We start from the raw sequence: 13,093 nt of genomic DNA, 5'->3' as shown, positions 1-13,093 counted from the left end.
AACCTCAAATGCAAAAAGAAAAATGGCTGCGGCGGCAGAGGGTTAATATGCAGATCACAACAATGAACATCCAGATTTCTTAACTCTAAAAGAATGGCGAATTAACCATAGCAAATACGACTACATATACGTACAGAACACAAATATAACATTTATGTAATCTTACACATAGTTGTTGTTTTTTTTTTTTTTAATCAACTTCTGTAAAATGTGAGCATTGAATATAAAATATTAAAAAAGTTAATGTAGTTAGCTCACCCAGTTGCATTCAAGGTTCATGGACATGCAGCAGGGACCATCTGGAGGCACGTAGAAATCCTGCACTCTTTGTGAAGTAGCAAGTGAACGCAAGTAGCAGGAACACTGACGCGTTTCGGGCACTATCCCTTAGTCATAGCATTGCTATGCGAAACAAAATGGGGAAGCTATTTAACACTTTATTTTAGTGTGAACTTACACAATTAAAGAAATAGCACTTAGACAAGTTTCATTTTTGTGCTTTGTGAACAATTTACCCTTAACAAAAAGAAAAAATTATTACAATAAAATGGTATAAAAACGACCATGAAGAAAATGATGCAAAAAGTGTCTGATAATTGAGCAATGAATTATGCAGTTAAGGTCTGATTTACACGAGCGTGTGCGTTTTGCGCACGCAAAAAACGCAGCGTTTTGCATGTGCAAAAGGCACTTAACAGCTGCATGTGTCATCCGTGTATGATGCGCAGCTGCGAGATTTTCTCGCAGCCGCCATCATTTTGACACTCCGTTTGGATGTTTGTAAACAGAAAAGCATGTGGTGCTTTTTGGTTTACATTCAGAGTTTGACAGCTGTTGCGCGAACCACGCAATTCGCACGGAAGTGCTTCCGTGCGACCTGCATGGTTTTCACGCACCCATTGACTTCAATGGGTGCGTGATGCGCGAACAGCGCACAAAGAAAGGACATGTCGTGAGTTTTACGCAACGCACTTGCGCTGCGCAAAATTCACGCACTGTCTGCACTGCCCCATAGCCTAATATAGGTGCGTACGACACGTGTGAATAGCACGCGCGTATATTACGCTCGTGTAAATGATGCCTAACACTGAGCAGAGGAGCAGGAAGTGTTGCCATAGGGAAACGGACAAAAACTTTTTTTTTTTTTTTAAAGACAGCCTATTGCTTCCACTTTGAGAAGTCAGATCTTCCGGCAGTTCTCTTTACCTAGGTTCACATGTCACTGTCTACATCATAAAATGGCACACGTGCTTACCTGGATCTTTCTCATCTGTTGTTGGCTTGGGCTCACCAAATAAGAATTCATATTTCGCTTTCGCAACATTTTGGGAGTGTGCTGACGTGTTGTTAACCCAAACATATCTTTCTGCCTGTTAAGAAAAAATAACAACATTGTTGCATTATTCTTTTATATCAAGAAGAAAAAAAAACAACATAAGGGCTCGTCCACACGTAACGGAATAGCTGGGTATTTTCCGTCCGGAATTGTGGACGCAGCAGAATACAGCAGCAGCAAAGTGGGTGTGATTGAAAATGTCAGTCCTGAAATTCACCTGCTGTGCGTATTTTTCGTACCGTCAATTCCTGCTGCGGAAAGTGGACTGATTTCCTGCGTTTTTCAGAGGAGATATCACCATCTCACAGACTTGAAAAAAAAAAAACTCAGCAAAATCTGCACTATTTTCTGTAGTAAAAAACGCAGCAGATTGTTTGCTAGTTTAAGCGGAAATTCTGCAGCAATTCCGTTACGTGTGGACAAGCCCTAAGGCTTCTTTTACCTCTCTTCCGTCAGAGGAAAAGAGAATCGAAAGATTAAATGGAAAGCAACGGCTCCGTTAGAATTACCATTGATTTCATTGGTAATCTTTTGGTTTCAGTTGCTTTCCATTTGTCTTTGTTCACTAGGTTCACGTCTTTTTTTTACAGAAACAAAAGTTCTGCAGACTGCACTTCCGTCAAAAAAAAAAAAGGAAACCTAGCGAACGGAGACTAACGAAAAACAACTGAAATAAAAGAATTACCATTGAAATCAATGGTAATTTTAACGGAGCCGTTGCTTTCCGTTTAATCTTTCGATCCTCTCTTCCACTGACGGAAGAGAGGTAAACGTATATTAATGGTAGTGTGAACTTCGCCTAACTCTAGTAAATGATTCTGGGTCCCGTTTTTAGAAAGGACAAAAATACTACAGCCTGCGACACTTTTCTGCCTCTCGGGCTCTGTTCACATCAAATTTGAGGCATCCAATCAACGTATATATGTCAGGAAATACTCCTGATGTGAACCCCTGGTGGAAGCCTCAGGCGTATGCAACTGTATGTCATATAGTTGCACATGTTGGCAATAGAAAGCTCGGACACTGACATCCTATTGATTCCCCAAGGACCTGTTAAAAAAAAAAAAAAAACGCACAATGGAACAGCTCTTATAGCAGATCTCATAGGTAACGGCAGAGAGAATAGGCAAGTAGCTATTGTCTGGCTCCTGCTTTAGAAATACAAGTAGTATCACTGATGTAGAACCAGGGGCGTATGCAGGATATTGTAAAATGGGGGCGTCATCCCATGAACATGCAAATTCATATAGACATGAACAATACCTCATAATAAGTGATGCCCAATCACGGACATAGTACAGGTTAGTAATGCAGGCCTGCATATATTCCGTGTGGTGGTCCTTCCATGGGAGAATATCTCTATGTTATATCGTACATGGGAGTATTCGGCATGGAAGCCTCTCCATGTCTCCCTGTGAAATCAGAGTCACATGGAGGTACAAGTAGTGGTCCATACAACGTATAATCTAAATCCTAAATACAGTCTAGTGCATAATCCCTAAAGGCCCTTCTACACCCGCCAATAAACGGTTGAACGAATACTCGTACGAACGCTCCTTTCCGATCACTGCCCGGTGTAAACAGGGCAGCGATCAGCAGATGAACGAGCAAACACTTGTTCATCGGCTGAACGCATCTTTTATGCGAACCAAAAAAATGGTCGCTAGTCGGCAGCACATGTCTCTATGTAAACAGGGAGATGCGTTGCCGTCATGATGGAATGTACGTGGACGAACGATCGTCGTGCTGTATCTTCAATCGGCAGTCATCTTCATGGCCAATATCAGGCCGTCTAAAAGGACCAGCAGACTGGAGCCACATGGGAACTTTTTGTAGCTTGACTTTCCAATTTTAAGCTTCATGTAACTCCGGTGGACTGCAGCTGCCGCTCAATAAAGTCACAAAGCTGAGCTACAGGATAAGTCTCTATTTAGACCAGGCCTAAATATGATAAACATAAACTGTGCACATTATAGGGAGAAATTTATTAACCTGTTTTTTTATACACCAAACGCTAGCCTTAATTTGAAGGGTGTTACAGTAAAATGCATCAAATTTATTAAGGCGCACGCCTATGAAAGAATTCACCTCATTCAGGGCTGTCCGTGAGGCAGAAATTGAAATCTACGCCTGCTAGTAAAAGTGTTGGGCAGGAGATGGCCACGCTGCCTCCTGCCTAGCCCCGCCCACTTTCATCGCCACTTTTTAAAAAGTGACCAGGAGTGAAAAGCCAGAAATGTTGCTGCAAATATGGCAATTTGGCCACCGCGTAAAACATTTAGTATAACTTATACAATTATTTCTGCCATACGTCACAAACATAGAGTACACATGAACATATCACTTTACTATTTACAACTATAGTACATGCGCTTATGTGCACAGAAAAAAACACACACACACATACATACATATACATACATACATGGGTGTAAACAAGGGGGGGGGTTATAGGGTTAGGCCTCCCTTGTGCCTTCACTTCTCTGGATCATCCTCATGGCTCTCCTCCAGCTACTGTACATTAGGCTGTTTGTATATAATGAGGTCTGCCATCTGCTGGTGAAGGGTAAATATTACACATGAGGTATTTACCTTTCACCAGCAGATGGCAGACCGTATTCTATACAGACAGCAGTCGGATTGACGAGGAGAGGGAGGGCTTTATCACAGCTCCAGTGTCTACACATTACTGCTGGCTGGAGATCAAAGAGTAAGTGAGGACACACGGTCAGGTCCTGTAATGCCCACCCTTGTGTCCTAGTAACCATCTCTACCTTGGCATGCATACACACACGCTTACCTTCTCTACTGGATTTCTTTCATGAAGGCAGCCTCCTAAAGTGGCAGGGGCCATTACTCCCTGCCCCGTCCCAGTACCGTCGTGGAGATCCAATGTAGAGATGGTAAGTAGGACAAAGAAAGGGCACAGCTGGACTGGACTGTGTGCCCTAACTTGCTGTTTGATCTCCAGCCAGCAGTATTGTGTAGACGCCGGAGCTGTGATAAAGCTCTCCCTCCACTCTTCCAACCAACTGCTGTCTGTATGTAATGCTGTCTGCCATCTGCTGGTAAAAGGTTAACATCTCCTATGTAATGTTCACCCTTCACCAGCAGGTGGCAGACAGCATTACATACGGACTCTAAATGTACAACAGCCGAAGGAGCAGAGCTCTGGGCATGAGGAGTGAAGGCACAAAGGGGGGTTATAGTTCCTGTAAAACCTTTCCTTGTGTACGCCCGCCCGGGGTAGAACTACAGTAATAATGATAAGTAATGTTATCGATGTAGAAAGCAGTTGTTGGGAAACCGATGGACTTATAATACCGTGTGCATAAATGTAGCACAGTTATGTAATAAGATTCCTCAGTCTTTTACAATTGTAAATGACTTAAAAGCGCAGGAATCCGTAAGGCTTCGTTCACATCTGCATCAGGGCTCAGTTTATGGGTTCCGTCAGAACTTTACGTCAGGGGAACCGATGAATGAAAACCATATGTTTCCGTTTGCATTACCATTTATTTCAACGGTAACGCGTTCAATGCAAATGGTTTCCGTTTGTCACCGTTCTGTAAAGTTTCCGTAGTTTTGACGGAATAAATACTGCGCTATTGATTCCGTTAAAACAACTATTGAAATCAATAGTAATGCAAACGAAAAGCTACGGTTAACGTTTGGTTTCTGTTCATGGGTTCCCCTAGACGGAATGGTCTGATGGAACCCCGACGCAGATGTGAACATAATTTGTGGAGCATGTAAGGCTCTATTTACATCTGTGTCAGTGATTTCCGTTTTTCTGCTTATTCATAGAAACAGAACAACGAAAAACTCGCCGCCAGATCCGACGGAACCAATTGACTTCAATAGTTTCCGTCAGGTTTCCTTTATGGTGTCCATCGTTTGGCCGGACAAAATACTGCGCTATTTTTTCTGGCAAAAACGACTGAATTTGCGAATACAAATATTAGATTGTTGCGGCGTTTTGTTTTTTTTCACTTTGAGTTTGTTTTCTTAGGGTCCGTGGCATATTTTTCCAGAACGCAGCAGTCTCTAGGTATGACATTTTAAAAAATGCATGTCAAACGTGCGTGAGTAAAAATAAACGCCACCCAAAAACGCTTGTAAAATACACATGTAATTCTTAATGTTATTTACATGCCAAAAAATCTCCACTAAAAATGTGTGTGCCTGAATGTACCACTAAAAGAGACAAGCTGCAAATGGCAGCCAGGTATGGCCACTTATGTACCCTGATTGTGTTTATTTAAAGGGGTTTCCCTGAACGATACCATTCATGGCCCTATTTGATCAAAGGGGATCCTACCGCCGGGACCCCTGTCGATGAGCAAAATGAAGGGGCCATGGCACAGGTATTGCCATCGTACCCCTTCATTGTTTACATTGACAGCGGCTTGTCTGCACAAGGGGTTGTGCCTGATACTGTAGCTCATCCCATTCCCAAATTTGTTCCATACATCTGACTGAGATTGTTGTCTGCAGCATATGCATGTGATTTGTACAGACTCCATTCAGATCTTTGGGACAGTTGCCGAAATTTTCGCAAAAAAATCTGCCATGTGGGAATATACCCTAAAGGCTTATTCAGGCGAATTTGTAAATCGTCCGTGTGACGGATGTTTTTTTTAACGGCTGCCCTAAGGGCTCATTCATATGAGCCTGGTAAAACTCGTCCGTCTTTCAACAGTAAAAAAATGTACGATTTTTTTATCAGAGTTTAATCAGTATTGTGTCCTAGTGCGTTCAGTTTATCAGTTTTTATGCAAGGCTTTGCTAACATCTGCATCTGTGTTTTCCGTTGTTCTGCTCTGTCAGAGGAGCAGAACAAGAAAATAACGGAAGCAACGGTTCCATTGCACAACGGACACCGCCGGCAGCCAATGCAACCCATTGATTTTAATAGGTTCCGTCAGCTTTCTGTCGGGGTGTCTGTGATTTTACCAGAGACAATAGTGCAGCATGCTGCGCTATTGACTCCGGTAATCTCAGCCGGATCTGCAACGGAGGTCCCTAACGCAGCCTCCAACGCAGATGTGAACGAGGCCTATGTATGGCATCGGTGATCATCAGTTATTCACGTACGTAAATAACACCTGATGCTGACGGTACTACTTTCTGCTTTCTTTTCAGCACCCATCAGTGAAAAACTGACTGCACTCGAATGGCATCTGTGTGCTGTGTTTTTTTTCCACTGACCCATTGACGTGAATGGGCCGAGTCTAGTGAAAGAATCGGACCAAAGGACTGCATGCTGCGATTTTCTCTGCACGAACCAGGTAAGAATAAACGTCAAAAGTCATGGAAAAATTTGCACCTCAACCATGTTTTGGCCCCACTCTTGGTTGTGACTTACTAAGGCCCTGTTCAAATTGAGTATTTTGCAGGCAGAAAAAAATCTGCCTCAAAATACCTACAGGAATTTTGAGGCAGATTTTGACCTGCTTGCACTTTCTTGCCGCAGTTTTCGCTGCGTTTTTCGGCCGCGGCCATTGAGCTAAAAAATGAATTCTCTGCCTCCCATTGATTTCAATGAGAGGTCAGAGATGGAACCGTGAGAAGAAAGAGCAGGTCGCTTTTTTTTTCCCGCGAGCGGGATAAAAACGCCTACGCCTCCCATTGAAATTAATGGGAGGCAATTTCAGGCGTTTTTTGGCTCGGACGTGGTTTCCGTGTCAAGATCAGCGCCAAAAATCTCTGTGTGAACAGGGCCTAATACTGATGCAGAATACTGACCAAAATACTGCCGTGTGAAAGTGACCTAAAAGTGGGATTTTCAAATTTGTATCTGAATTTGCATCTAATGTTGCAGTTAGTGTCATCATGGATTAAAATTACAGCCGGAATTTATAGCACAACTTTTAACATAAACATAGCTTTGTATGTATAGTCCAAAGTGATAAGATGTTGCATGAAAAGAGAAAGTTTTCATAACTGCTCCTCTACGGACAGTCTGATGGCAATGCAAAGGTCTATTCAACAGAAAATTCATGTATCATGCTGTACAGTGCACAAAAGAGTCATTCATCCTTATGAACACAAGGGCTTTTCGAGCTGGAAAAGTGCTAGAATTCCCAAATGAACCCTGGAATGTGAGACTAACATTTAGTAGAGAAGAGAAATGTCCAACTTCTAATAACTGTCTATGCAAACATTCAAAGAGGGGTCAGCAAGAAACTCAGTTCATATATAAAGTGTCGAATTGAGCCTTAAAGGCGTATTTCCAGAGTCGATAATTATCACCTAACTTCAGGATAGGTGATCATTGTCTGATCACGGGGGGCCTCACTGCTGGGACCCCGACTGATCGCAGTTCCTCATCACTGCACCCCCACAGTTAAAAGCAGCTTGAATGGTACAGCAGTCGAGCATGTGCCCGTTGCCCAATTCATTGTCTATGGGACTGACGGTCCGGAAACAGCTGAGTGCTGTACTGGCCTGTTTTTGTCATTCCCATAGACTTTGAATAGAGCGGAAGCACATACTTGAATGCCATACTATTCAATGTCCTCCTCACTGCGGTCCCTACAGTGGGGCCCCCAGCAATCAGACAATTGCTATCCTGTGGAATACCCCTTTAATGACTAAACCAGATTTTTTTCAATCTGGTTTGTGAGACTATTGCAGAATAACTCAGTAAAGGTTTTACACATCTGAGTAATAATGGATTTTCTTTTTATCACATATTGAACTTTATAATGTAAAAAAGTTACTTTTTTCCAAAAGTTTCTAAATGATGTTAGTTTACCAAAACATATTGAATATACAGCGATATATATAATCAATATGTGCTTAAAGTGCAGACTCTCAGCTTTAATTTGAGGGTATTCACATCCTAATTTGAGGAAGGGTTTAGGAATTACAGCTCTTTAATATGTAGCTGCCTCTTTTTGAAGGGACCAAAAGGTAATTGGACAATTATCTCAAAAGCTATTTAATGGGCAGCATGCGCTATTCCCTCGTTAATCCATCATCAATTAAGCAGGTAAAAGGTCTGGAGTTCCAGGTGTGGCATTTGCATTTGGAAGCTGTTGCTTTGAACCCACAACATGAGATGAAAAGAGTTCACAATGCAAGTGAAGAAAATGAAGAAATCCATCAGAGAGATAGCACAAATGTGAGGAGTGGCCAAATCAAAAGTTTGGTACATTTTTGAAAAAAAAAGAGCGCACTGGTGATCTCGTGAACTTCAAAAGGCCTGGACGTCCATGGAAGACATCAGTGGTGGATGATCGCAGAATCCTTTCCATGGTGAAGAAAAACCCCTTCACAACATCTACCCAAGTGAAGAACACCCTCCTGGAAGTAGGTGTATCAGTATCTAAGTCTACCATAAAGAGGAGACTTCATGAGAGCAAATACAGAGGGTTCACCACAAGATGCAAACCATTAATCAGCTTCAAAAATAGAAAGGCCAGATTAGACTTTGCCAAACAACATCTAAAGAAGCCGCCCAGTTCTGGAACAGCATGAAACTAAGATCAACCTGTACCAGAATGATGGTAGGAAGAAAGTATGGAGAAGGCTTGGAACGGCTCATGATCCAAAGCACACCACATCTCTGTAAAACATGGTGGAGGCAGTGTGATGGCATGGGCATGCATGGCTGCCAAAAGGCACTGGTCACTAGTGTTTATTGATGATGTGACTGAAGACAGAAGCAGCCGGATGAATTCTGAAGTGTTCAGGGATATACTTTCTGCTCAGATTCAACAAAATGCAGCAAGGTTGATTGGATGTCGCTTCACAGTACAGATGGACAATGACCCAAAACATACTGCGAAAGCAACCCAGGAGTTTTTTAAGGCAAAGAAGTGGAATATTCTTCAATGGCCGAGTCAATCACCAGATCTCAACCCGATCGAGCTGCATTTCACTTGCTTAAGACAAAACTTAAGGCAGAAAGACTCACAAGCAAGCAACAACTGAAAGCATCACAAAGGAGGAAACCCAGCGTTTGGGGATGTCCATGGGTTCCAGACTTCAGGCAGTCATTGCCTGCAAAGGATTCTCTACAAAGTATTAAAAAAAACACATTTTATTTATGGTAATGTTAATTTGTACAATTACTTTTGAGCCCCTGAAATAAGGAGACTGTGTAGAAAAATTGTTGCAATTTCTAAACGTTTCACAGGATATTTTTGTTCAACCCCTTGAATTAAACCTGAAAGTCTACACTTTAATTACATCTCAGTTGTTTCATTTCAATCCAATGTGGTGGAATGCAGAGCCCAAATCATGAAGATTGTGTCACTGTCCAAATAATCCTGGACCTAACTGTATATATAGACAATATGGATCAGATATTTCTTTCCTTATGTACATTTTGTTTGCAACAAGAGGCTCATAGGTGTCAAAATGATAGAAAACCCATAGAAGTGACCATATTTTCACAACTCTCAGATGTTCACCTAGGGGTATATTGAGAAAAAAGAAAATAGAATTTGAATGGCAGATGTGGAGACTCTGCATTTCCAGAACATTAGGAAACCCCCTCCCCCCCCCAACTGAGAACCCAATACTAAGGGTTTACCGGAGACATAAGCGCAGCATGCTGCGCTATTGTGTCCAGTAAAATCACGGACACCCTGACGGAAAGCCAACGGAACCCATTGAAGTCAATGGGTTCTGTTGGCAGCCAGCAGTATCCGTTGTACAACGGAACCGTTGGTTTCGTTATTCCCTTGTTCTGCTCCTCTGACGGAGCAGAACAACAGAACACACCAACGCAGTTGTAAATGTAGCCTAAAAAAAAATATGAATAGTAATTATAATTTGTCTGACCCTTGATATGAAAACTGGGGCCCAGATTTAGGCAACATGCACACGACCGTAAAAAATATCCGTAATTGCGGACCACAATACGGTCCGCAATTACGGACCCGTTCAAGTTCTATTCGCTGCAGACACCTTTCCGTATCGCTACGGAAGGGTGTCCGTGCCGTAGAACTGTGCCGTGAATTATGGAGCATGTCCTACTTTTTGTATTTTACTGCCCGAAAATGCGGGCTACGGCCCGTGGTGGTCGGTCGTGCCCGCATTCGCGGGCTGTGATTACGGGCACGGCCGTGTGCATGAGGCCTTCCTAAGACTGACGTTTCATACACCAGTCTTAGACTGAAACCCGCTAGAGTAAAATACGACAAATTTATTAAGAGGTGCTCCTAATAAATTTGTTGCATCTTGGGCTGTCCGTGTGTCACACAAGCTGGCGGGATTTCCGCTATACCTTACTCCAATATACGGAGTAAATTATAGTAAACCATGCCCATGTTTAAAACAACTCTCGAAAATATTTATCTGTCCAGAACATTGCCCAGTTTGCTTCCCCTTAAGGCACTGCTGGTTGACAACCGCTAATGTCCACTATTACAGTGTCCATAGATGTTGTCACCTAACTTTCCAAAGACTCTTAATGGAATATAAATGTTATGTAGAGTTGTATTAACTCCCGCTTCCTCACTCCTAGTGCTCTGCAAGTGTCAAAGTAGTAGTTCCTGCATTATAGTCCTAAAACCAGGGCTAAGCATAAACAGCCCCCCAGGATATGAAATGGCAAGACACCGAAAAAAGTAAATTTAGATGGTAAGATTATTCTTTTGATTTTTTATTTTTTTTTAAATAAAACTGATTTTACTCATATGGCAATGTAGATCGTGCCTTTAATGTGAGTACATTTATAAATAATTGCACTTGCTTCGATTCCAGAAAATGGCTATAGGAGGTTGTCCAGGTGAAACACCCAGAACGTCAAATCATTTCTGTTGATTCACATCGGTCCTGTGGACTGAAAACTTGATGACATCTGATAAATCCAGTTCTTTTGTGTTCACTGAACTACTTTTCCTATTAAAATACATACAATTATGCAGTCAACCGTTTTCATAGATTTACAAATCGTTGGAGCATCTAATTGGATGCAGCTTTTATTTTATCAGTAATTTGGAGCTCTTTGTGCAATTGTCCCAAATGTAAATGTTTGACGTGCCAATAGATTGAACTAGAGCAACAAGAGTGAAAAGAAGGCAAAATGCTTCCTTCTTCAGCATTTTAATAGTAATACTTGTTAATGGCAAAGCAAGCAGATATGTGATGCTGCAAGCTGAAACTATGGCAGCCAGCCATACAGTTCATTTACATTTGTCTACTTTTGCTTGAAAGGACTCCAATTTCTCAAGAAACCATTTCAATACAATATCGCGACATTCAACTATCGCAATGACAACTTTATTTTGGCATCTTATGCATGTATTCGTGTTGCCAAGATACAATCCCCAATGACAGTGGTGTAAAATTATTACATATAGCCACTTAGGAACAAGCTAAAGATGAGACAACAATATGAGGATACTCTAAGTGGCTATATGGCGTTCATAGTGATTTCTAAGGATACTTGGCGTTGCCAAGTTAGCTCTAGGAGATATACTCTACAATAAAAAAAAATTGACATATATAAATTTTATCCGGTCATTAACCCCTAGACGCACCACGACGCAACTGTACGTCCATGTGGCCAGTGTCTTAGCGCACAGGGACGTACAGTTACTGCATGGTTCCCGGTGCACACTCTCGGTGACAGTGTGCACCGGGAACTGGGAGTCCAGCTGTCCCTGACAGCTGACACTCCACTGTATGCCGATCAGCGGCTTATTTCCGCTGATTTCAGCAATTAACCCCTTAATTGCAGTGATCGATTGCAATCACCGCATTGAGGGGTTTCTAGCACATCGGCAAACCTCACAATGAAATCGTGAGGTTTGCAGATGGCTAGCATGGCGATCGGAGGCCAAGCAATGGCCTCCGTGTCTGCCATGTACGGAAGCCTATCAGGACCAGCCTCCTGATAGACTAACTGTCAGAGTGACAGGACGTTACTGCCGTTCGCGATGCACACTGTCGATGACAGTGTCTGTGACAGTGTCGGTGACGGTGTGCAACGGGAACCGGGAGGTCTGCTGTCCCTGACAGCTGACACTCCACTGTTGCCGATCAGCGGCTCATTGCCGCTGATTTCGGCAATTAACCCATTACATGCAGAGCTCAAATTGCGATCTCCGCATGTAGGGGGTTTGTAGCACATCAGCCGCCCATATCCAATTATGGGGGCTGCTCATGCTTGTAATAGCACCTGGGGGCCAGACAACGGCCTCCGGGTCTTCCATGTACGGAAGCCTATGAGGATCAACCTCTGGATGGTCTTCGTAGACTAACTGTCAGAGTGACTGACGTCACACTGACAGTTGGAATACTTTACACTACCTAGGTAGTGTAATGTATTCTAGCAGCGATCAGAGCTGCAGGTAAAAAAAGAAAGTAAAAAGTAAAGAAAAAAGTTAATAAAAATGTTTTACAAAAGTGTAAAAATAAAAGATTTTTTTTTCCTATAATAAGTCTCTTATTATAGGGAAAAAATTAAACCGTTAAAAAACAGTACACATATTTGGTATCACCGCATTCGTAACGACCCAAATGAAACTATAATTATATTTTTACCGCACGGTGAACGCCGCAAAAAAACCAAACTAAAAACAATGGCAGAATCACTATTTTTTTGTCACCACCCCTCCCAAAATATAGAATAAAAAGTGATCAAAAAGTCGCATGTACCCGAAAGTAGTACCAATAAAAATTACAACCCATCCCACAAAAAACAAGCCCTTACACTGCTTTTTTTACTGAAAAATAAAAAAGTTATGGCTCTCAGAATATGGTGACACAGAAAATAAATTATTTTATAAAGAAGTG

The 13,093-nt window shown here is 42.1% G+C and overlaps 1 protein-coding gene and 1 long non-coding RNA gene across 10 annotated transcripts in view; one reads left to right on the top strand and one right to left on the bottom strand.

Annotated features, from left to right (window-relative positions):
- LOC142759603 (PH and SEC7 domain-containing protein 3-like) overlaps positions 1-13,093 on the bottom strand; it is a 683,786-nt gene that overhangs the window by 412,185 nt on the left and 258,508 nt on the right. For 3 of the 4 annotated variants that reach the window (XM_075861948.1, XM_075861983.1, XM_075861956.1), the window contains one exon: positions 1,256-1,370. In XM_075861948.1, the coding sequence (XP_075718063.1) occupies positions 1,256-1,370 (115 nt within the window). Of the gene's footprint in view, positions 1-1,255; positions 1,371-4,136; positions 4,370-13,093 lie in introns of those variants that run through there. The other variant, XM_075861962.1, reaches the window with a different exon arrangement.
- LOC142759634 (uncharacterized) overlaps positions 1-13,093 on the top strand; it is a 53,695-nt gene that overhangs the window by 33,267 nt on the left and 7,335 nt on the right. For 2 of the 6 annotated variants that reach the window (XR_012883167.1, XR_012883170.1), the window contains 3 exons: positions 5,349-5,387; positions 6,482-6,627; positions 10,818-10,933. This is a non-coding gene — a long non-coding RNA (uncharacterized LOC142759634). Of the gene's footprint in view, positions 1-4,024; positions 4,240-4,401; positions 4,594-5,348; positions 5,388-6,481; positions 6,628-10,817; positions 10,934-13,093 lie in introns of those variants that run through there. The other 4 variants (XR_012883172.1, XR_012883168.1, XR_012883169.1 and 1 more) reach the window with 3 other exon arrangements.

The sequence above is a fragment of the Rhinoderma darwinii genome, chromosome 1, assembly GCF_050947455.1.
Source record: "Rhinoderma darwinii isolate aRhiDar2 chromosome 1, aRhiDar2.hap1, whole genome shotgun sequence".
In the NCBI taxonomy this organism is placed as follows: domain Eukaryota; kingdom Metazoa; phylum Chordata; class Amphibia; order Anura; family Rhinodermatidae; genus Rhinoderma; species Rhinoderma darwinii.
This window is presented reverse-complemented; position numbering and strand designations above follow the sequence as displayed.